This window comes from Leucopleurus acutus (assembly GCF_964270905.1).
Source record: "Leucopleurus acutus genome assembly, chromosome: 1".
In the NCBI taxonomy this organism is placed as follows: Eukaryota; Metazoa; Chordata; class Mammalia; order Artiodactyla; family Delphinidae; genus Leucopleurus; species Leucopleurus acutus.
Window position 1 is genome coordinate 34,368,293 of NC_139142.1, and position 26,595 is coordinate 34,394,887.

At 37.0% G+C, this 26,595-nt stretch overlaps 1 protein-coding gene across 5 annotated transcripts in view; it reads right to left on the minus strand.

Annotated features, from left to right (window-relative positions):
- The window catches only part of GPHN (gephyrin), a 618,453-nt gene that overhangs the window by 49,822 nt on the left and 542,036 nt on the right, over positions 1–26,595 (minus strand). For all 5 annotated transcript variants that reach the window (XM_082854448.1, XM_082854450.1, XM_082854447.1 and 2 more), the window contains one exon: positions 17,881–18,002. In XM_082854448.1, coding sequence (XP_082710574.1) covers positions 17,881–18,002 — 122 coding nt within the window. The remainder of the gene's footprint in view (positions 1–17,880; positions 18,003–26,595) is intronic.

Below are 26,595 nucleotides of genomic sequence, written 5' to 3' on the forward strand. Positions count from 1 at the left end.
CCATATTTTCTGGTCTGCTCCTATGGCTAAGGTTTTTGTACTCACTTTGAAGGGACCCTGTAAGATTTTTCTGGACAGTTGCACAGTTGGAAGTTTCTAGGTTCCATGGAAAAGGAGGATGGTATAGGAAAAGATAGCAGAGTTGTCTAATCTAGAAGAGGTACTCCTACTAAGTGCTATAGACATAGGGTTACCAAGACATACCTTGTCCTGGATTTCATGGAGCTTACATGTTGGGAAAGAAAACAACACTGGCTCAATATGAACAAATCCTTTTCCCACCCTGTTTAGGCCACATCAGGACACTGAGGGAAAAGAGAAAAAATGTAAAAACAGAGAAGCACATATGTGCTAAATGACCAATATCTTAACCAAGTCTGGCCACAATTGTCATGGCACATATAATACTCTGTACTTATGTACGTATGCAAACATCCTCATTTGTCTTAGACTTCCTCCACAGTAGGGAAACAGTATTTCATGCTGCCTAGGAGAACAAAAGGAAGCTAACAGGTTACTGAACCAGCCATGGGGAAAAGAAAACTAGGATATCTACTGTTCCATATTCAAAGTAGAAATAGGATGTAGCTTAGAAGTATTATAGTTTACCCCTGTAAACACAAACTAATTTGTGCCAGTTTGAAATCACTAGGTTTGACTAGTTTCATATTCAGACCATATTCAGTGCCCCCCTCTTTCCTTTCCTGTTACTTCCTGGCATTTATTGAGTAGCTACTATGTGCTGGCAACGTTCTAAATGCTAAGGATAAAGCCACGAACAACTTGTTTCACATGCCTACCAGCAAGCAGTTGAGGATAGCAGTTGTTTTATTTATCATTTTACCCCTGGTATCAATATAGCTTTGCATACGGCAGACACTCAACAAATGGTCGTAAAGCTACTAAAATAAAAAATTTAAAAACACTCTCAAATAATTGTGGGTGTATGCCAAGATTTAGTTATAAAGGTCTTCATCAATTACTCACAATTGAGAAAGATTAGGAACAATCTAATGTCTGACAACAAGCGATTGCATAAATCAGTCAAATTATACTTTTTACTAGAGAATAATATGTAGGCATTAAAATGACATAGCGGAGTACTATGTAATGATATGGACAGATGTTTATGGTATACTGAGTATAAAAATGGAGGGAAGGAAAATGGAAGGCAAAAATAAGTATAATTTCTTTGTTTTTTAATACACATTCACATACACATAAACTGTATACATGCACAGAATTAAAGAATAGAAAAAGAGTAATGTTGGGTAACAGGATTATGTGTTAATTTCCTTTGCTTTAAAAAAAATCTATATTTTCTAAATTTTCTTCAATGAATGTTTACTTGTTCTAAGATTAAAAAGTCACATTAGGGACTTCCCTCACAGTCCAGTGGTTAACACTCCACGCTTCCACTCTAGTGGGTGCGGGTTTGATCCCTGGTCAGGGAACTAAGATCCCGCATGCCATGAGGCTAGGTCAAAAAAAAAAAAAAAAAGTTACATTAAAAATGTATAGCTGGGCGGGGGGCGTTCCCAAGATGGCACAGTAGAAGGATCCAGGACTCACCTCCTCTCAGGCACAAAAATTTTAGAATTATTTACAGAACAACTATCAATGAAAAAGACCAGAACCTACCAGAAAAGATACTATAACTAAAGACATAAAGAAGGAAGCACAACAAGATGGGTAGGAGGGGTGAAGTCATAGTATAGTCAAGACCCAAACCCCCAGGTGGGTGACATACAAATGGGAGAATAATTAAAATTGCAGAGGTGCTCCCTAAGAAGCAAGGGGTCTGAGCCCCACATCAAGCTCCCTAGCCTGGGGGTCCTGTACCAGGAAGACGAGCCCCCAAAACATTTGGCTCTGTTGGTCAGTGGGGCTTGCTTTCAGGAGTCCCAGAGGATTGTGGGAAATAGAGACTAAACTCTTAAAGGGCACACAAAATCTCACATGCTCTGGGACCCAGGGAAGAAGCAGTAATTGGAAAGGAGCCTGGGTCAGACCTACCTGCTGATCTTGGAGAGTCTCCTGGAGACGCAGGAGACAACTGGAGATCACCCTGGGGAAACAGACATTGGCGACAGCCATTTTTGAGAGCTTGTTCTGCTACGTGGACACTGGTGCTGGCAAATGCCATTTTGGAATCCTCCCTCTAGCTTATTAGTCTCAATACCCAGCCCCACCTCTGCCCATCAAGCTTGTAGGCACTGATACTGCGATGCCTTGGGTCAAGCAACTAACTGAGCCAGGACACAGCTCCACTCACCAGCATACAGGCTGCCTTAAGATCCCCTGAGCCCACAGCCACCCCTGGACACGGCCCTGCCCAACTGAGGGCACAGAACCTGTCCCCACACACCACTGCATAGGCACTAGACCTGAGACCCCCAAGACTCTGCAGTCAGAGATACTGGGACACAGTTCCACCTAGTAGTGGGCAGGCACCAGCCTCAGAATCCCCTGGGTCCTGATCCCATCTACCAGTGTGCCTGTTTTAGCCTTGGGAGCAGTCTCACGCAATAGCAGGAACCCTGGACGAGAATGCCAGGCCTGGGACAACTGCAGCTCCACAGCCCACTGTGGCAGGACCCAGACCACCCACCAGCAGGCCACTACCTGCCCTGGGACTGGCTGGGCCCCTACACTGCCCAACAGCAAACCAACACAAGCTTTGGGACATCCTGGACTCCATAGCCAGCTGTGTCAGGAATGCCCCAATGACCAGTGGTCTGACACCAGCTCTGGGACCACCGGGCCCTGCAGCCAAACCCTGCCAATGGGCCAGCACTAGCTCCAAGACTTGGCTTCACCCACTGGTAGGTGGGTACCAGCCCCAGGATGTCCTGGACTCCGACTTCACCCACCAGTGAGCCAGCAATAGCCCTGGACACCCTGGGATTCTGCAGCTAGCTGTCTTGTGACCCAGCCCCACCAACCAGTAGCTGGCAGCTCTGTACAAGGCAGCGCCTGGTAACCAACAAAACTGGGGGCCAGTCACACCTATGAGATTGCCCAGAGTAGTCAGCCTGCTGAAACAGAAGGACCTACATAGCCCACATAGGGGACACCCCTATAGCACATAGCTCTGGTGACCAGAGGAGGGTGCACTGCTGGGATACATAGGAAGTCTTCTACAAAAGGCTACTTCTTCAAGATCAGAAAATGTAACCAACCTACCAGATACATAGAAATAAAAAACAGCAAGTTAGGCAAAATGAGGTGATAGAGAAACATGTTCCAAATGAAGGAACAAGATAAAACCCCAGAAGGAGAACTCAGTGACATGGAGATAGGCAATGCACCCCAGAAAGCGTTCAAGGTAATGATCGTAAAGATAATCAAAGAACTAGGGAGAAGAATGGATGAACAGAGTGAGAAGTTAGAATTTTTTGACAATGACTTAGAAAATATAAAGAAGAACCAGAGATGAAGAACATGATAACTGAAATGAAAAATACACTAGAAGGAATCAACAGTAGACTAGGTGATACAGAGGAACAGATCAGTGAGCTGGAAGACAGACCAGTGGAAGTCACTAAAGCTGAAGAAAAAAGAATTTAAAAAATGAGGACAATTTAAGAGACCTCTGGGATAACATCAAATGTATTAACATTTTCATTATAGGGGTCCCAGAGGAGAAGAGGAGAGAGAAAGTGGCAAAGAACATATTTGAAGACGTAACAGCTGAAAATTTCCCTAACCTGGGGAAGGACACAGACAGCCAGGCCCAGGAAGCATGGAGAGTCCCAAACAGGATCAACCCAAAGAGGACCACACCAAGACACACTAGTAATTAAAATAGCAAAATTAAAGATAAAGAGAGAATATTAAAAGCAGCAAGGGAAAAGCAATGAATAACATACACAGGAATTCCCCTAAGGCTATCAGCTGACTTTTCAGCAGAAACTCTGCAGGCCAGAGGGAGTGGCACAATATATTTAAAGTGATGAAAGGGGAAAACCTACAACAAAGAATACTCTACCTGGCAGGACTCTCATTCAAATTTGATGAAGAGATCAAAAGTTTCACAGACAAGGAAAACATAAAGAGTTCAGCACCACCAAAGCAGCTTCACAATGAATGTTAAAGGGAATTCTCTAAGTGAAAAAGAAAAGGCCACAATTAGAAACATGAAAATTTTGAAAGGAAAAAGATCATCATAAAGGCAAATATACAGTAAAAGTCAACCACATACAAAGCAAGTAAGGAGGTTAAAAGACGAAAGTAGCAAAATCATTTATATCCATGATAAGCAGTTAAGGGATTCACAAAACAAACAGACATAAAATATGATGTTAAAAATAGTAATTTTGAGGGAAGGTGAGTAAAAATGCAGGGTTGTTAAAATGTTTTTGAACTTAAGAGATCAGTAACTTAAAATAATCACGTATACATATATATATGTAAATTGCTATATATATAAACCTCATGGTAACCACAAACCAAAAATCTATAATAGATACACACAGAGAAAAAGGAAAGGAATCCAAACATAACAATAAAGATAGCCATCACACCACAAGGGAAGAGAACAAAAGAAGAATGGAACAAAAAAGAACTACAAAAACAACCCCCAAGCAAATAACAAAATGGCAATAAATACATACCTATCCATAATGACTTTACGTGTAAATGGACCAAATGCTCCAATCAAAAGACACGGAATGGCTTAATGAATACAAAAACAAGACTTATATATATGCTGCCTACAAGAGACTTGTTTCAGATCTAAAGACACACACAGACTGAACATGAGGGGATGAAAAAAATGTACTCCATGCAAATGGAAATCAAAAGAAAAGCTGGGGTAGCAATACTTATACCAGACAAACTAGATGTTGAAACGAAGATTGTACAAGAGAAAAAGAAGGATGTTACATAATGATCAAGGGATCAATACAGGAAGATATAGCAATTGTAAATATATATGCACCCAACATAGGAGCACCAAAATACATACAGCAAATATTAACAAAAATAAAGGAAGAAACTTACAGTAACACAGTAACAGTAGGGGACATTAACAAACCACTCACATTAATGGAAATATCATCCAGATAGAAAATCAATAAGAAAACATTGGACTTAAATGATATATTAGATCAAATGGAGTTAATGGATATATATAGAACATTTCATCCAAAAGTAGGAGAATACAAATTCTTTTCAAGTTCACATGGGACATTCTCCAGGACAGATGACATGCTAGGCCACAAAACAAGCCTCGGTAAACTTAAGAAAATTGAAATAATATCAAACATCTTTTCTGACCATAATGCTATGAGACTAGAAATCAAATACAAGAAAAAATAAAACTGCAAAAGACACAAACACATGGAGGCTAAGCAATATGCTATTAAACAACCAATGGATTACTGAAAAAATGAAAGAAATAAAAATACCTGGAGACAAATGAAAACGAAAACACAATGATCCAAAATCTATGGAACTCAGTAAAAGCAATTCTAAGAGGGAAGTTTATAGCAATACAAGCTTACCCCAGGAAACAAGAAAAATCTAAGATAAACAACCTAATCTTACACCTGAAAGAAGTAGAAAAAGAACAAACAAAAACCTAAGTTAGTTGAAGGAAAGAAATCATAAACATCAGAGCAGAAATAAAAGATATAGAGACTGAAAAAACAATAGGAAAGATCAATGAAACTAAGAGCTGGTTCTTTGAAAAGATAAGCAAATTGGGTAAAACTTTAGCCAACTCATCAGGAAAAAAGAGAGAGGACCCAAATCAATAAAATCAGAAATGAAAAAGGCAAACTTATGACCGATACCACAGAAATACAAAGGATCGTAAGAGATTATAAAAACTACTATGTACCAATAAAATGAACAACCTGCAAGAAATGGACAAATTCCTAGAAATGTACAATCTCCCAAGACTGAACCAGGAAGAATTAGAAAACATGAACAGACCAATTGCCAGTAATGAAACTGAATTAGTAACCAAATAACTTCCAACAAACGAAAGTCCAGGACCGGATGGCTTCACAGGTGAATTCTACCAAACATTTAGAGAAAAATTAACATCTATCCTCCTCAAATTATTCCAAAAAATTGCAGAGGAAGGATGCCTCTAAACTCATTCTATGAGGTCAGCATCACCCCGATACCAATACAGACAAAGATATCACACACACAAAAAAATTACAGACCAATATCACTGATGAATGTAGATGCAAAAATCCTGGACAAAATATTAGCAAACCAAATCCAACAATACATTAAAAGGATCACACACCATGATCAAGTGAGATTTATCCCAGGAATGCAAGGCTGGCTTGATATCTGCAAATCAATCAGTGTGATACACCACATTAGCAAATTGAAGAATAAAAACTATATGATCATCTCAACAGATGCAGAAAAAGCTTTTGACAAAATTCAACATTTATGTATGATAAAAACTCTCAATAAAGTGGGTATAGAGGGTACATACCCCAACATAATAAGGCCATATATGATAAGCCCACAGCTAACATTATATTCAATGGTGAAAAGCTGAAAGCATTTCTTCTAAGATCAGGGACAAGACAAAGATGCGCACTCTCACCACTTTTCTTCACCATAGTATTGGAAGTTGTAGACACAGCAATCAGACAAGAAAAATAATAAAAGGAATCCGAATTGGAAGGGAAGAAGTAAAACTGTCACTGTTGCAGATGACATAATACTATACATTAGAACACCCTAAAGACGCCACCGGAAAACTACTAGAGCTCATCACTGAATTCAGTAAAGGTGCAGGATACAAAATTAATATACAGAAATCTGTTGCATTTCTATACACTACCAACAAAAGATCAGAAAAAGAAATTAAGGAAACAACCCCATTTATAATCACAATAAAAGGAATAAAATACCCAGGAATAAACCCACATAAGGAGGTAAAACATCTGTACTTAGAAAACTATAAGACACTGATGAAAGAAACTGAAGACCACACAAACAGATGGAAAGATACACCGTGTTCATGGATTGGAAGAATTAAAACAACCACACAACACAAGGCAATCTACAGACTCAATGTAATCCTTAAAAAATACCAATGGCATTTTTCACAGAACTCGAACAAAAATTTTTAAAATTTGTATGGAAACACAAAAGACCTTGAATAGCCAAAGCAATCTTGAGAAAGAAAAACAGAGCTGGGGGAATCAGACTCCCTGACTTCAGCCTATACTACAAAGCTACAGTAATCAAAACAGTATGGTACTGGCACAAAAACAGAAATATAGATTAATGGAATATAATAGAAAGCCCAGAAATAAACCCATGCCCCTGTGGTAGTCAATTAATCTATGACAAAGAAGGCAAGAATGTACAGTGGAGAAAAAACAGTCTCTTCAATAAGTGGTGCTGGGAAACCTGGACAGCTATATGTAAAAGAATTAAAGTAGAACACTTTCTCATACTATATACAAAAATAAACTAAAAATGGATTAAAGACCTAAATGTCAGACCAGAAACCATAAAACTTCTAGAAGAAAACCTAGAACACTCTTTGACATAAATTGTAGCAATAATTTTTTGGAGCTGTCTCCTAAGGCAAAGGAAACAAAAGCAAAAATAAATAAATGGGACCTAATTAAACTCAAAAGTTTTTGCACAGCAAAGGAAACCATTGGCAAAATGAAAAAAGAACCTACGGAATGAGAAAAAATATTTGCAAATGATATGACCAATAAGGGATCAATATCCAAAATATATAAACAGCTCATACAACTCAATATTAAAAAAAACCCCAAACACCCTGATTAAAAGATGGGCATAAGAACTTAATAGACATTTTTCCAATGAAGATATATGATGGCCAAGAGGCAGAAGAAAAGATGCTCAACATCACTAATCATCAGAGAAATGCAAATTGAAACCACAATGAGATATCATTTTGCACTTGTCACAATGGCTATCATCAAAAAGACCACAGGTAACAAATGTTGGCATGGATGTGGAGAAAAGGGAACCCTTGTACACTGTTGGTGGGAATGTAAATTGGTGCAGCCACTGTGGAAAACAGTACAGAGATGCCTCAAAAAAAATAAAAATAGAGCTACCATATGACCCAGCATTCCACTCCTGGGTATATATCCAAAGAAAATGAAAACATTAATTTGAAAAGATACATGCACTCCAATGTTCATAACAGCATTCTTTACAATGGCCAAGTTTGGAAGCAACCTAAATGTCCATCAACAGGTGAATGGATAAAGAAGATGTAGTGTATATAGACTATGGAATACTACTCAGCCATAAAGAAGAATGGAAGTTTGCCATTTGCAACAATATGGCTGGACCTGGAGGGTATTATGCTTAATAATATAAGTCAGACAGAGAGAGACAAATACTGAATGTTATTGCTTATATGTGGAATCTAAAAAATACAACAAACTAGTGAATATAACAAAACAGAAACAGACTCACAGATACAGAGAACAAACTAGTGTTTACCAGTGTGGAGAGGGAAAGGAGGAGGGACAAGATAGGGGTAGAGGATTAAGAGGTACAAACTACTATGTACAAAATAGACAAGCTACAAGTATGTATTGTATAGCACAGGGAATATAGCCAACATTATATAATAACTATGGAATATAATCTATAAAAATTTTGAATCACTACGTTGTACACCTAAAACTTGTATAATACTGTAAATCAACTATGCTTCAATTAAAAAAAAATAGTAAATAAACAAGAAAATAAATAAAAAAGAAGAAAAAAGAAAACGTATACCTAGAATATCTAGAACAATGGCCTAAGAAGTTCATAATAGAACTGGACCAGGAAGAGAAGGTGATCATGTTACACCCATTTTAAAATGTTTCACCGTCCTACTACTAACTATTGGGTTGGCCAAAGGGTTCGATCGTTTTTTTCTGTATGATGGCTCTAGCAGCACTTAGTTGCCTTTACCTTCATTCAAAACAATTTTGTTTGATTGTATGTGACAGCTGTCATATCAGTGTGCATTTAAAAAAAGACTTATCAAAATTTGTGAATTTTTGTGTAGTCATTTTTTTTTTTTTTTTTTTTTTGCGGTACGCGGGCCTCTCACCGCTGTGGCCTCTCCCGCTGCTGAGCACAGGCTCCGGACGCGCAGGCTCAGCGGCCATGGCTCACGGGCCCAGCCACTCCGTGGCTCGTGGGATCCTCCAAGACTGGGGCACGAACCCGCGTCCCCTGCATCGGCAGGCGGACTCCCAACCACTGCGCCACCAGGGAAGCCCTGTAGCCATTTTAATATTGAAGATGGAGGAGAAAAAGCAACATTTTCGGCATATTATGCTTTATTATTTCACGAAAGGTAAAAACGCAACTGAAACGCAAAAAAAGATTTGTGCAATACTGTGACTGATCCAACATGTCAAAAGTGGTTTGCGAAGGTTCGTGCTGGAGATTTCTCGCTGGACGATGCTTCACGGTTGGGTAGATCAGTTGAAGTTGATAGTGATCAAATCGAGAATGGAGACATGAATTGAGAACAATCAACGTCATACCACATGGGAGATAGCTGACATACTCAAAATATCCAAATCAAGCGCTGAAAATCATTTGCACCAGCTTAGTTATGTTAATCGCTTTGATGTTTGGGTTCCATATAAATTAAGTGAAGAAAACCTTCTTGACCGTACTTCTGCATGCGATTCTCTACTTAAACGTAATGAAAACGGTCTGTTTTTAAAACAAATTGTGACAGGCGATGAAAAGTGGATACTGTACGACAATGTGGAATGGAAGAGACCGTGGGGCAAGCGAAATGAACCACCACCAACCACACCAGAAGCCGGTCTTCACCCAAAGAAGATGATGCTTTATATATGGTGGGACTGGAAGGGAGTCCTCTATTATGAGCTCCTTCTGGAAAACCAAATGATTAATTCCAACAAGTACTGCTCCCAGTTAGACCAACTGGAAGCAGCACTCAACGAAAAGCGTCTGGAATTAGTCAACAGAAAATGCATAATCTTCCATCAGTATAACTCAAGATCGCATGCTTCTTTGATGACCAGGATAAAACTGTTAGAGCTTGGCTGGGAAGTTCTGATTCATCCGCTGTATTCACCAGACATTGCACCTTTGGATTTCCATTTATTCAAAAATTATCTTAATGGAAAAATTTCAATTCCCTGGAAGACTGTAAAAGGCACCTGGAACAGTTCTTTGCTCAAAAGGATAAGTTTTGGGAAGATGGAATTACAAAGTTGCCTGAAAAATGGCAAAGGTAGTCGAACAAAAGGGTGAATATGTTGCTTGATAAAGTTCTTGGTGAAAATGAAAAATGTGTCTTTTATTTTTACTTAAAAACTGAAGGCACTTTTTTGCCAACCCAATACAACTCCTTAAACAGCACTGAAAGACAGTATACAGTCAGTAGTAAGCTGACTGCTTCAGGAGAGTCTTTTTTCGCACAGGTAGTTCCTAACTCACAGATTATGTTCCCAGAGTCTATATGAGAAATTGGCTGTTTGGAACCTGGAACACATTCCTTTAAAAATAATATTACAGATGGTGGGCAAGACTCCAGGGTAGTTAAAAACAAATCTTCATTTAGCTCATAATGTTACTAATATGTTGCTGAATTATGCTTTAGTATTAACCTGAATTTTGGAAACAAGGTGGAAGACTGAAGAAAGAATGTTGAAATGGAACGCATTTGTTTAAGTTATCTTCCTATCTACCTTTCTAGAGTCCTTTCCTGCTGTCAAAGGTACTTCTTGCCATGCCTACAGTATCTTGCTATGCTAAGGTTCTTGATGTGGTCCTGTTCCGGATTTGCCCTATGAGTCAAAGAACTCTAAGTTCTAAGTGATTAGTTCCTGTTTATTTAGGACAGCAGATTTACCCAGATGTTGCATGTCTGATTTGAACTATTAAATATTAATATGTGAACAACTCACTCTCAGGTAGAATACTTTTAAACACAAATGCACCTCTAAATATTAGATTATCAAGAAGTACAGCAAAGTGAACAGAACAAACACATTTAGCCAATGTGGAGGATATTTGGGCTTAATAAAACACCTCTCCTAAACAGACTGGGTCTTGAGAGTCAGGGAATAAGGAGATTAATTGTTCTTTTAAAGTTTCTTGCTGTTCATGGCTTTTCCCCTTTCACTTCTCAAAAAGCTTCCCTTCTCTTAAAAGTACTGACAGAGGAGCTTAGATGGTGAGTAGGGGAAAGGTTAGAATAGGGTAGCCACTTGTGAATCTCAGTCATTTATAAATTGAATTAATGTAGATCTGAATACCAAATTACCATTATTTACATTGCATGCACGCTCTCTTCTCCTCTTTCCCATTCTCCTCTCTCCACTCCTTCCCACCCCCTGGAAGATATTATGAACTTGTTATAACAAATTACCCAGAGGTAATAAATGCTGCAAAAGTGGCTCTAGTAGTTGTGGGAGGAAAGATAAAATAAGAAATTATAAAAGGAAGGGGATTTTCTCTTTATGGAAGGGAGAGGTGTCTATTTTACAGTGAATAAGAAGCTTTATTTAGGGGTCCAGAAAGTAAACTTGAGCTACTGTAATAAATCCTCTTGCCTTTTTCTCCCATTTCTATATCACCTAAAGATCTGGAATTTTGCAACTCAAGTCCTTATAATTCATTCATACCTACAGTCAATATTTAATTCAAAATTTAAACTAAATTTTCCTCTCTGGCTTTTGAAATATTGATAGTTACTATTTACTTAGGGGTTTTATCTATTAAAATGGATATAGAATATTTAGTTTATTAACCTTAATATTAATAAATTGTGGGTGCTAAGCCCAGTTAAGAGGGCAGCATGGTACAGCAAAAGGAGAAAGACCCTGGAGTTTGACAGGCCTAGGTTGGACTCCTCATTCTGTCTTTTACTAGTTGTATGACTCTGAACAGCTTATTTAATTTTTTTTAGCTTCAGTATTATTATCTACAAAATGGGGATAAAAGACACTTATCTGGATTGGTTGTTTCATGAGGCCGAAATAAGATAAGTAAGTGAAAGAATGTCGTATAGTACTATATATATAGTAGGTAGTAAGTAAAGATTAGTATCTCTTTCCAGGAAAAGACTGGCATGTTTGGAGCGAGGAGGCTGGAGAAAATGGATGTGGATTGGGTGGGGAGGAAAGACAGGAGTGAAATAGAATTGAAAACTTTTTTGTAGTTCTTACTAATAACTATCTTACTCATTTCTGTAGTACCAAAGACTGAGACAACATCTGATATAGCATAACACTTCATAAAAGTTTGTTGGATTATTAGAGTATACTTACCCACATATAATAAAACCCCAATTCTGCCACAAGTATATAATTGGCACCGTAGAAAGATCATATTTGTAGCAGAATAGAGGGTGAGTTAGAGGAAAACAAGGCTTGAGGCAGGGAGACCAGTTAAGATGATAGCCTCATGTGCCTAGACAAAAAGTAAACGGAGCCCCAAACTAAGCCAGGATGGTAGAAATGAAGAGATAGGAATGTACAGAAGTACTGATGAGGGAAACTGTATGGGATTTAAATATAGGGCTGAGTGAGAGACAGAAGCTTTCCATTCAGGTTTCTTATGGCTCGGGTGACTGGGTGGCTGGTGGGCACAGTCACTGAGCTAGAAGAACTCAAAGAAATGGAGTAAGATGGAAGTGGGAGGCGCAGTGAGAAAGGAAAGGAAGGAAAATGAATTTATTTTTTTTTATTTTTTATTTTTTTTTCGGTACGCAGGCCTCTCACTGTTGTGGCCTCTCCCGTTGCGGAGCACAGGCTCCGGACGCGCAGGCTCAGCAGCCATGGCTCATGTGCCCAGCCGCTACGCGGCATGTGGGATCTTCTTGGACTGGGGCACGAACCCGTGTCCCCTGTATCGGCAGGCAGACTCTCAACCACTGTGCCACCAGGGAAGCCCAATGAATTTAATTTTACATGTTGAATTTGCTCTGCCTATTGAACTTAAAGAAAATATACCTAGTAAGCAGGTGGATCTAGGCGTGGAGCTCAAGACAGAGATAAGATCTGGGAGTCAATAGCATACAGAATTAGAAGGAAAAAAGGTCAAGGGTGAGCCATGGTGACACTTCCATTTGGGAATGAGCATAGGAAGAGAAGCTGCCAAAACAAGAAAGAATAAACTACAAATGGAGAATGAAGAAGTTGAAATGGTGTATTGCTGGAGAGGAATGTAAAATTGTGGTAGAGAGACCTAATAGCTGGGTTACGCAGGCATTTTATTTGTGTTTACAGACACATACCATTTTGATGAGGCTTTGCAATCCAGATGAAGATGAATCAACACTGACACCCTTCTGTTCTATGTAATAGCCTCAAAATGTCTTTCGATTTAATCTCTTTTTTAAAAATTCTACTTCCAAATTTGAGCATAAGCTCTGGAACTTTCTAAAACATCTTTATTACTAGGCTGTAATTTATAGTGCATTTACAGCACATGTAATTTTGAGGACAAGATCTATATCTATTTCAGTTTTGAATCTTCAAGAGCCTTTGGTTTAAAATTCATAGTAGAATCATGATTAAGTTTACCATATACCCTTGTTACTTCCTGTGATCCATGAACCAGTGGCTTGGTATTCTTGGGAACTTGTTAGAAATGCAAAATCTTGGCCCACTCCAGATTTGCTGAATCACAATCAGCATTTTTAATAAGATCTCCAGGTGATTCAAATAGGTACACAATTAGTACTTCCTGACTAACTGAACAATGAATAAACAAACTGTATTGTTGTTCTTATTTCTAGTAGGTCTCCAACTTTAGCTCATGTGATACAACTTGGGCAAACTATCTTTCCAAAATATGGTTTACTATGTTAATTCTGCTTTTTAAAAAAGCTGCAAATTTAACCAAATTGGGTAGTGCTGCCTGGATTACAAAACCTTTCAAAATCTGGCTTCAAATTTCTACCAAATTTACACATATTATCCTTTTACCTGAACCTCCTACTCTAAACAGTCTGGCCTGACCTGAGTAAACTATTCTTTCTACTTCTCTATTTTTGTTCATTCCGTTTCCTACTTGGTTAACATACTCTCTTTTTCTAAATACACAAATCCTATTTATCCTTCCTGTTCTAGCTAAAATGAAATATCTTCATAATGATATTATCTTGTCTTCATAATGAGAATTGTGGACTGTTACTTTCAAGAAACTTAGATTCCATTTCCACCTCTGCCACTAACTTGTATATTGCTGGGCAAGTTCAATGAACATCTCTGGGTTTAAAAGCTAGTCTTTTTCATACACAAGGCCAATAGGCACATGAAAAGATGCTCAACACTGCTAATCATTGATAAATGCAAATCAAACCCACAATGAGATATCACTTCACACTTGCCACAATGGCTTTTATCAAAAAGACCACAAGTAACAAATGTTGGTGAGAATGTGGAGAAAAGGGAACCCTTCTATGCTGTTGGTGGGAATGTGAATTGGTACAGCCACTGTGGAAAACAGTATGGAGGCTTCTCAAAAAACTAAAAACTGAACTACCATATGACCCAGCCACTCCATTCCTGGGTATATATCCCAAAACACTAATTTGAAAAGATACATGTACCCCAGTGTTCACAGCAGCATTATTTATAACAGCCAAGATATGGAAGTAACCTAAAAGTCCATCAACAGATGAATGAATAAAGAAGATGTGGTATATACAATGGAATACTACTCAGCCATGAAAAAGAAAAAACTTTTGCCATTTGCAACAACATGAATGGACCTGGAGTGTATCATGCTTAGTGAAATAAGTCAGATAGAGAAAGACAAATACTGTATGATATCACTTATATGTGGAATCTAAAAAATAAAACAAACTAGTGAGTATAACAAAACAGAAACAGACCCACATATATCGAAAAAAAACCTAGTGTTTACCGGTGGGGAGAGGGAAGAGAAGAGGGATTAAGGAGTAGAGGATTAAGAGGTACAAACTACTATGTATAAAATAAATAAGCTACAAGGATGTATTGTATAGCACAGGAATACAGCCAATATTTTATAACTTTAAATGATGTATAATCTATAAAAATTCTGAATCACTATGTTGTACACCTGAAACTAATATAACATTGTAAATTATACCTCAATAAAATTTTTTTTACATTGTAAAAAATTTGTCTTTTTAGAGAAAAACGCTAGGAACCACAATGGTATTGTGTTCCACACAATGAGAGAAAATATGTCTAAGGAATGTGTTTTAATATTCACATAATAGTTAAAAATGAATGTTTTAAAAATGTAGTTAATGCTCACGTATTTGAAGCACCCCTCCCATAAGCTCCACTGTACCCTCTTTTTAAATGAAATGTACAAGAAACAAAGGCAAAATTCATCCAGGTCAATCCAAATAAGTTATAGAGTCTTACCCTTCAATTTTAACATTTATTGTTAAAGTCATGGTAGGTGATAAGAATAAGAGCTAAGAAGTAGAATCATACAGAATTTAAACCCAGACTGAAACCTTTTAAAAATAACAAGAATAGCACTCTTACTCCCTACTCTTATCTGGCATAGCTGAGTAAGGGTTCTATGCTTGCTGACATTCTTGAGCTATTTCTCTCCCTGCTTTAAACATAGGGTAGTTTCTCCCGTGACCCTGCTTGTTTCCCTGGAGAGCTTCACATAGAGGCTTCTGTATAACAACATTAGCTTTCACTAGCAAACGGCTATATAGGAAAGAGAAGGATGAAGAGGGAGACAACCTTCACAGAATATCAACAGGCTGCAGATTAAATGTGCGTTGTTTCCTTTGCTAAATTCCCAGCACAGATTTCCATCTGAACAGTTATAAATTCTTTCCTCCCACATTCCACCTCTGCATTTTAAACCATTTACTCTGGGCCTCTTCAATACAGCACTCTAAGGCTGAGAAAGTTTAGATTTGCATCAATTGTATTTAAAAAAAAATTGTTCTCAGTTTTATGTAAGGTATTAAATCCAAGAAAAGAATATACTAAAGATGTACATATTCTCAAAATTGCCTATATCTTGCTTATAAGTTTTGTTGTTCTTTATATGCTGTTGTTTCAAGGGACATTTTGAAGTTACATGTAATAGCAACATTAATTATTAGGAAATGTCTATAACGAATCAACAGCTGGTCCTAGAAAATCAAATATTAGCATATCAACATAGGAACCTTTCAATGGTGTTTTGGCCTTTGTAGTAAGGTAATGGCAGCATATATAGTATATATCAAGTTAGCTTTTTATTTTAATACAAAAGTACATTAGGAGGAGAGAATGAACAGAATTATAGTCAAGACAGCATAAGGTAAAAATGATACACACAAACAAAAAGCACCTTTTACCTTATAATAGTTCTTAGAGCTCATTAATGCACTTGGAGGCAGGGCCAAAGTCAGCGGTGGCTGGGAAACAAATTCTAAATCTGGTGCGTTTGTTCCCTAGAGTTTCAGGTCTGTTCTGTGCTGTTGGAACTCTTGGATTCATCCTACCTCCTCTCAGAAATTACTTTTTGCCTTCTTTAAAGGTGTATCTGCATCAGGATAATTTTTAGATGCTTGGAAGTTTATATATATGAAAGGATGGGTTACCAGTCAGGTCCAAATTCAACCCTTCCTGCTTTTTTTCACTGGGTTCTTTCTATCCCTTCCCAGGGCTACGGAGACTGGGTCAGGGTGATACTAGGTAACCTGCAGCACTGGCTTCACCAGCATGGGTTCTAAGTTGGCTGGTTACTTACCTATGGACTTCTCTAGAACTAAACTTTCAGGTAAATACAAATGGTGAATTAAAAAAATAAAATGATGTTTGAAAATATGTGTCACAGACTCTACTCCAGTGTCCACAGAGAAAGAAAAAAATCAGGAGGAAAGAAGAGAAGTTTAAAAGGTGAGATTAACATTGTAACTACTGCCTTTCAGGTTACTAGCAAGACGCTGTGCTCCAGGTTTGGACTACATTGTGTCCAGTTTGAGCCTAAACTGGGGTTTATAGGAGTCCCAGCATACCTTGTGAAATGGTAGGACAGAGCCTTTTCAAGAGTATATTTGAGCCCTGGGAAAGCACTCATCTTAAGGGAAGGAGGATCCAGGCATAATGAGCTTTGCTCAGTGACAAGGTGGTGATAAGACAGAAAGGGGCAATTATGGGTGACAGATACATCAGCGCATCCATCACTCAGATATGTCTCCTAGCTTTGTCTCCAGCAGGCTGTTGTTTGAGTGTTACTAAGAGCAGGCACACCTCTGGTGAACTGGAAATAGTGCCTGGTGAAAGATGGCTGAACAGCAGTGTTGCATGGAAGTGGGATGCTCAGAAAGAGCAGACTTGTTTTTGATTGCATGTGCAGCTGGAGCTGGAGACGCAGTTGGAAATTTATAGAAATACTTGGAGAATTTAGCAGAGGGCTGAGTTAATTTAGTAAACGGGGTAATATGCTCTCAGAGATGGGCAATTATAGTCAATGTGCCTCCCTTTGTATTTACAAGTGGGTGAAGCCTGGAGAAACTCAGGTTTTATAAGAATACAAAAATCAATATAAAAGTTCTAGAAAATAATTGTACTTAAACTTCAAAGAATCAGTTAGTACTAATTTTGACATTTCCTTCTTACTCTTCTCACCCATGTCTTCCCTATCTTTCTTGACATAAGTAAAAGTATGAATAGGAATAACACCCAAAGCAGAGCAACATATTTCTCCTATTGTAAAAGGCATTCCAGGAAAATGTCTATCGCTAAAGGACATAGACATCTCCATAATTCTTTGACTTCTGAAGAATGAAATAAGTGAAAATTATGGTATTAAATTTCTTTCTCTTTAGCAACAATCCCGCCTAGTTAGTACTCCCAAAATTCATATTTGTACAATAACAACTTCAAAATAAAATCCAATACTTACTTGTCTCCCACAATTCCCAAGTTGATTGTGGGGTAACCATGTTCCTGAATTGTTGCTAAGAGGGTTGAACGATTGCTGTCTCGAATCTTTCCTGGTAAGAGGTCATCTTCAGGATTTAGCAGCTACAAAGCCAAAAAAAAAAAAAAAAACCACTACAAATTATTTTCTTAGGATAATATTGCCTATTGTTAATGGGGAAAAAATAGATCTAGTAAACAGAGTTTAGCACATCTAGCACCTATAACAGTATCTGGCCCATAGAAGATATATGCTCAAAGGATCTTTGATAAATAATGAAAGCATAGGAGGATCAGAAAACAGTCCTCCAGAATTAAAAAACATGCAGAAATTTAAGTGGTGACTAAACAGCAGGCCAAATTCACACCAGCTTTGGCTACAATTTGACAGAATAGTGCTCTGGAGATAGCTGCCTTTCTACTGGTTGGTTGTTTACTGGGTCAAATTAAAAAAAAAAAAACTTTCTTTTTCCTCCCACTATTATTTTCTAATCTGTCCTTCACTGAGAATATTTGAGGAAGAGACTGTGTGACATGATATTCTCAAGTCTGAAGAGAATGATCATTTATCTTTTCTTTCAAGCTTTTGATCTCTTTTGTGAAGTGGGATCAGTAGTAACGAAGAAGTTAAACTTATTTGAAGGAGAGGGAGCCAGATATCTTGCCTCTATTAGCAAACTTAAACAAGTAATACTTAACTGCACACACCCATGATTCCATGACTTTGAATTGAATCACCCTTTAGAGATTTAATATCTACTATTATATGTCAATGAAGAAAATTATAAGAAGCTTATTTTATGTTAGGATGTTCCAATGAAGCAGTGTAGTGTAGTAGCAAGCAAGAGTCTACCTTATTCAGATAAGGTTCAAATTCAAGTTGCCCAAACACATTATGCCATAATTTTCTCATTTATAATATATAGTAATAAAACTACCTTGAAAGGCAGTTGTTAGGACTGAGATAATGAACACTCAGTTAACATAAATATACAATAAAAACAATTCTCTGTCCTTTCTTTATGATACATGATATTGAAAGAGCACCTAACTCCCCCCAATTGTTCTCATATTGTTACTCCTAGGTGCTAGTATGGATGGAATCAGTTTATAACGTGAACACAGATTTACATTTATTAGATTATAAAATACTTAAGGGTAGGAGGTCCCTAACACACACAGACACATACAACATGCAAGTTTAATTTACACAATTTTAAGATATACTTTGATTTCAGAAAATTACAAAATGAAAAAAAAGTACATCTTTGAAGTGAGAAAATCTGGAATATTATCTTAGGAGGTTGAAGGCAAGCCTGCACATTTCAGATGCTTAGGCTGTTAATATGGCCAATAGCCAGGGTTTTGTATCTCAGTTCTGCCAAACAATGACCTAAAGCCCCTTTAGTCTTCCTTCTGACTCATTAGTGATACCATGTGGCTGGACCTTTGGCTTTATGTTGGAAAAGTAGTAGCTTTGCAAACAACTGTCCCCTTAAAATATCTGCAGAAAAACTTTGATCATCTTATTCACTGTCACCTGGGAGACTTCCCTTCAAATACTGCACTAATCTAACTTAATCAGATCCCATGTGACACTGCAACCCACTTTCATCCTTTGTCACTGGCAGAGCTTGGAAAATTGCTATTGCAGTACTAATACAGATTAATTTTCTGATCTTAATTAACACACAGTTATTGAACTTATAATTTTATAAGGCCAAGGCTTGCAGCTTTTAAACTCCATTAATCAGACAAGTTGCTGCAGAAAGAAAACTGAATGGTTATATAATATTGTTTTCACAAAGGGTACTGACCACCAACTGAGTAATAAGATTTCCCCGTTATTAGGGTGGTTTCTTTGCCATTCATGTTCCTCTCTGTTATTTTGCTGCACACAGTTCCAGAAATAATAGAACAATTAGCGATCACTGGAGAACCAGTTGTTTGTCTGTAAAATTGACATAATGAAATAATAGCTAGTTAAGTGAGGGTATGGGATTTCCAGTGCATTTTAAGTATTTTCAAAGAAAACATACAGAATCGAATGGAAGATTATAAGGTTGCATACACTAGAATAAATTCACAATATTCCTCTTTAAAAATGTAATCTTATTTTCCAGCTTCTTATACTTCTAGTCATCTCTGGAATGATGCCTGAAACTTATTGTAGTTAAAATATAAAAGAAAAAATACAACATAAAGTAAAATAAAACATAACCCAAAACAAACAAACAAGAAAACAAAAACATAACCCATTATCTTGATACCTTGTTACTTTCTTATCTACCTCATACTAAATTTCAATTTCCTGTTTCTGTTATTGTCAATGGTGCCACTGTATTTCCAGCTTTCAAACATTTAGCCTTTGATTTTTTTCCTTTTGTAGTCCACTATCTTCCCAAAGGTTTCAATCCTTAATCCTTACTCCATCTTTTTTTTTTTTAATGTTTTGCTGCTTTATACACAGGAATCCATCTCCTCCTTGACACTACATTTTTATTCACTCTCTTATCAACCCTCCCCATCCCCCAATTTCAGGCATTCAATATATCTGAATTTCTGCAAAAGTCTTATAATTGGCTATCTTGCCAAAAGACTCTTTCTTTCTGAGAAATAAAATAGACACATCTACTTGCAAAACTGTACGATTACTTGCATAACAGGTAAACTGTACTAAACTATGATATGTAACAAACTATCTTAAGTCAAATTGTTATAACATAAGCTTGTTCAGACCTGTATGGTCCTATAAGATTATGGACAATTAGAGACCATGGTAACTCCATATGGACTCGTGCTCCAAAGATAAAATGAAATTGTTTCAGCAACTCACCTATTTCACAAAATGTGATCAGTCTGCCTAGACCATACTTACTAACTACCTTAAAACCACCTCATGACCAATCCCAGTCCTCAAAATCCTGTAAGTATCCTTCTGTAACTTCCTCCTCTTGAGACACTACTGAGACTTTCAAGGTGATGCTCTTCCTTGCTCAGAAACTTTAATATATCCAGCTTTGTATGATCAACAGGTTTCCTTGGTGGCCTTTGTATTAGGACAATGATGGTCATGAAGGTCCCTACCAACACTTAGGCAAGACCTCATGCCACCACTATTCTCATATTGGTTACATTGCACTTCACTGAGGTCTTCTGAGCCTCTTTGCTCAGGGGAGTCTTTATGATGGTAAGTCCAGCACTTACATTAAACTCTGATGCTTTTTTGTTGAGCTCCCAAAGTTAGCTGAAATTTATTTTGTTTTTGAAGGGGAGCAGAATATGCCACCTCCAAATGTGCCCATTTGGCACATGCATTACTTTCAGCTGAAGGCAATCAAGACCCAACAGACTCAATAAAAACATTTACTACTCCCTTAACTGCCTAAAAGAATTTAGATAGGGGGCCTGGCCCAGAAAGAGAGCCATTACCAGAGATAACTTTTTATCTGACTTACCTGCATGGTAGGGCAAACATCTGATTACTAAACATCTGCTCTTCTCATCTTCCTGAACTGCCCTTCTCCCCTTTGAAGCCCCAGGCCCTATCCCATTCCCTAGTTCAGACTGACATACAAGCCTCAATTGCCCGACTGCCTTTGGGTCTCATATTTTTATGGGATTCCTGTATGTACAAAATTAAACTTTTCTCCTGTTGATCTGCCTTATGTCAATTTAATTATTAGATTAGCCAAAGAACCTAGAAGGGTAGATGGAAAATTTTTCTGCTCTAAGAGTAAGATTCCCAGGACTTTTTGGTTATCTGACTGAATTTGTAAGGATTTTTGTTTTCCTTAGTGTTGGTTTGCTAAAGTGTTGATTTGCTACTAACCATTTTGTTTGTCAACTGGCTACATTGTTGTGTGTCTGTAAGAACTTTTCTTTGTTTATGTATGAGAAACTGGCTTTCAGAGAGATCTACCTCCCCATTCTGGCCTGCTGACTTTTAGGGTTAGCTCTCAAGGGTTCAACTTTAGTTTTGTTTTGTTTTTTTTTAAATTTTTAAATTTATTTTTTTATACAGCAGGTTCTTATTAGTCATCAATTTTATACACATCAGTGTATACATGTCAATCCCAATCACCCAGTTCATCCCACCCCCACCCCCCACCGCTTTCCCCCCTTGGTGTCCATACGTTTGTTCTCTACATCTATGTCTCAACTTCTGCCCTGCAAACTGGTTCATCTGTACCGTTCTTCCAGGTTCCACACACATGCGTTAATATACGATATTTGTTTTTCTCTTTTTGACTTACTTCACTCTGTATGACAGTCTCTAGATCCATCCACGTCTCAACAAATGACCCAATTTTGTTCTTTTTTATGGCTGAGTAACATTCCATTGTATATATGGACCACATCTTCTTTATCCATTCGTCTGTCGATGGGCATTTAGGTTGCTTCCATGACCTGGCTATTGTAAATACTGCTGCAATGAACATTGGGGTGCATGTGTCTTTTTGAATTATGGTTTTCTCTGGGTACATGCCCAGTAGTGGGATTGCTGGGTCATATGGTAATTCTATTTTTAGTTTTTTAAGGACCCTCCATACTGTTCTCCATAGTGGCTGCATCAATTTACATTCCCACCAACAGTGCAAGAGGGTTCCCTTTTCTCCACACCCTCTCCAGCATTTGTTGTTAGTAGATTTTCTGATGATGCCCAGTCTAACTGGTGTGAGGTGATACCTCATTGTAGTTTTGATTTGCATTTCTCTAATAATTAATGATGTTGAGCAGCTTTTCATGTGCTTCTTGGCCATCTGTATGTCTTCTTTGGAGAAATGTCTATTTAGCTCTTCTGCTCATTTTTGGATTGGATTGTTTGTTTTTTAATATTGAGGTGCATGAGTTCTTTATATATTTTAGAGATTAATCATTTGTCTGTTGATTCATTTGCAAATATTTTCTCCCATTCTGAGGGTTGTCTTTTCGTCTTGTTTATGGTTTCCTTTGTTGTGCAAAAACTTTTAAGTTTCATTAGGTCCCATTTGTTTATTTTTGTTTTTATTTCCATTACTCTAGGAGGTGGATCAAAAAAGATCTTGCTGTGATTTATGTCAAAGAGTGTTCTGCCTATGTTTTCCTCTAAGAGTTTTATAGTGTCCGGTCTTACATTTACGTCTCTAATCCATTTTAAGTTTCTTTTTGTGTATGGTGTTAGGGAGTGTTCTAATTTCATTCTTTTACCTGTAGCTGTCCAGTTTTCCCAGCATCACTTATTGAAGAGACTGTCTTTTCTCCATTGTATATCCTTGCCTCCTTTGTCATAGATTGACCATAGGTGCATGGGTTTATCTCTGGGCTTTCTATCCTGTTCCATTGATCTGTATTTCTGTTTTTGCACCAGTACCATATTGTCTTGATTACTGTAGCTTTGTAGTATAGTCTGAAGTCAGGGAGTCTGATTCCTCCAGCTCCATTCTCAGCCTTAGTTTTAAGGACTTTAGATATATATAAGTGATATTTTCCCTGTTGACTGGCTTTTAGCTAATGAATTCATGGATTCATCTAATAATAAACTTGTACTTCTCCTGGCATAAGTTGGCTTCTGTTTTATCTTTCTTGCATTTATTTTTCTAGAAAGCATAGTTTCATCAAGGAAAATTTGGAATTGCAGTGGTCATTTTGGAGTACTTTTGACATGACAATTATTCACTTTAAAGCACTTTTAGAATAAAGGGTGAATACAATTCAGAATATTCAATGATTATCACTTTTATTGTTATGCACTGCTTCAAAATGAAATTTTAATAAAAATACAAAATATTTACAAGTTTGTTAAACCCTGTATTGAGGAAATTCTCTGTCTTATTTGTCTAAAAGAGAAATCACTTAGTTTATTTTAAGAGACCTCTCTCTTTGTTTCTGTTCTTCAGAGATTTAATCCTACCTTGATGGAATAATCCTATTTAATTCTATCTTGATGGTCTTGATGGAATTGTCAAAGGGCCTAAGACTGGTTGTAATAACTTACTTTCTCTCTTTTTAATGTATTGAAATGGGCTTGTCTGCATCTAAGACTTCTCCTCTTTGCAAAGAGAAGGTATTAGAATTTTATAGGTCAGTAACTATTACCATATCCATTGCAAACAGCTTCCTTATACATCCTTACTTTCTCCTTCTTTTGGAAAATGTAATTAACTAATTATGGACATTAATTAATTATGGACATTAATTAATTATGGCCACACCTTAGAAATACCTAGATAGTCCAGACAAACAGACCTAACACAAAAAAAGGTGAGAAAAGTCAGATTATAAGCTCTAATGGAGAATGGTCTTATTCTAAATGGCTTTTAATTAAACTCTGAAAAAAAAGTTTTAATTGAGAGTTAAATTAATTGCCTTGGTTGCTTGGATGTAAGAAAGAAAAAGGAACATACAGAGCTTTTAAACATAATCTAAGGAGTCCTTAAGAATTTGGTTTATAAATACAGAGGTTTACAAATTGTATTAGAAAAAATTCATATTCTATTTCTATTATCATGATTCTGGACATGTTAGACTGATTTAATAATTTTAGTTTAAAAACTGTCCTATGTCTTTTTCCTAACTTTACTACCGTGTAAGAAAGTTATACTAGTATAACATTCTAGTTATGTAAGCCTTGGGTCTCTCTGCTTTTTTTTTTTTCTATTCTTAAAAACTCTTATTTAAAAAAAATTTTTTTAAATTAATTTTTATTGGAGTATAGTTGATTTACAACCTTGTGTTAGTTTCTGCTGTACAGCAAAGTAAATCAGCTATACATACACATATATAAAAAATCTTAATAGGTTTTTTTTTTTGGCCATGCCACACGACTTGTGGGATCCTAGTTCCCTGACCAGGGTTCAAACCTGGGCCCCTGGAAGTGGAAGTGTGGAGTCCTAACCACTGGATTGCCAGGGAATTCCCTATTTTCTTATTAAAAAAATCCTAATTTGAACCTTCTAAATTGTGTTCATCTAAATATGGGGATGATGATATGGAATGTCTCTGTGAAAAGAGACTGATGAGGTTCAAGACATGCTACCCCAAAATATGGCATTTGGCATAGTGAATATTTTAAGCTGAAGGAATTTGAGAAATAGTACATGCAGGAAGGACTTTCTGACTTTCCCCTGAAAAACGTCAAAAAACCCTTATGTTAGAGGTGCCCTCCCTATGCCCAGAGGAAAGGAGCATCCTTATCTCTGAAGATGAAGGGACAGAGAGAGGAATCTGAAGGAACAGGCCTTGCTAAGGTTCCCCCAGTTTACTACACTTTCCTCATGACTTCTGTCCTTTCATATTTCTCCACAACTTTCCATTTTTCATCAAAACTAATTTAAAAAATGCTCAGGTTTAACTGATTCTTCAGGTCTTCATTTTTTTTAAATGAAGGCTCTCGTGTTACATAAAACTTACATTAAATTAATGCTGTGCTTTTCTCTTATTAATCTGTCTTTTGTTACAGAGGTAATAAAATTCAGAGCTTGAGAAATTAGAAAGGTAGAGGAAAAAATATTTTTCCTCCCTTACAAGATGAATTCTTATAACGCTTCTATTAAATCATGACTTTATAAGAAATTAAATTTTAATTGCCAGATCCTTAGTTAACTCTAAGATCTTAAACTAATGTTAATTTGAATGACTGGTAAATAATCTTGGATATGTGGACACTGTAATGTTTAATATACCAGTGCCTGACGTAGAGAATGGACTTGAGGACATGGGGAGGGGGGGAGGGGTAAGCTAGGAAGAACTGAGGGAGTGGCATGGACATATATACACTATCAAATGTAAAATAGATAGCTAGTGGGAAGCAGCCGCATAGCACAGGGAGATCAGCTCAGTGCTTTGTGTCCACCTAGAGGGGTGGGATAGGGAGGGTGGGAGGGAGTCGTAAGAGGGAGGAGATATGGGGATATATGTATATGTATAGATGATTCACTTTGTTATAAAGCAGAAACTAACACACCAATGTAAAGCAATTATACTCCAATAAAGATGTTAAAAATATATATACCAGTGTTTATATTAAGTACATCATTAACAGGTTAAAGTAACCATCATTAACAGGGTAGAAAGGATATATGAAGACAGAGGAATGCTTGTGCAAGGTAATGATTATGTTTTATTTATTAGGAAAAAACAGAACAATGTTTTTCTTAAAGTAAAAATTACTGATTGTGCCAAAATATAAAGGAAGACAGTAAAAAATAAATTTAGGAGTATCATTCAGTAAAGCATAGAAGGTCTGAAGGGAAATGACTTATTGCTTGGCAGTAATAACTACAAATAATGAATATACAGGAAGAATAATATATATTAAAAACATTGACAAAGTTGGCTACATGACGTGGGTTTATTCATAAGGAAAGACGGCCTATGGATCTTTTATTGTAAATTGTTACTAGAATTTGGGTTTTCTTTTTGTTAAAAATGGCTAAGTTAATTTGTGTCCAGATAACAAAGGTCCCTTTTTATAACCAAAATATTCTGTTAACTCTCTGGTTTATGGCACATTCTTAAATCATTTTAATCAAAAGCTTCTAAAAATAATGGTTACTTATTGTTGATTAAAAATATTGTCTGTAAATATTTATTGTCTTTATTTATGACATATTAATATCTTGTTTCTTCTGACAACTCTTCTTGGTTTTGCCTTTCCCAAATTTGGAATAAATCTGTTGTCTTTTATACTTTTTAAGCAATTTTTGAGTTTACTGGA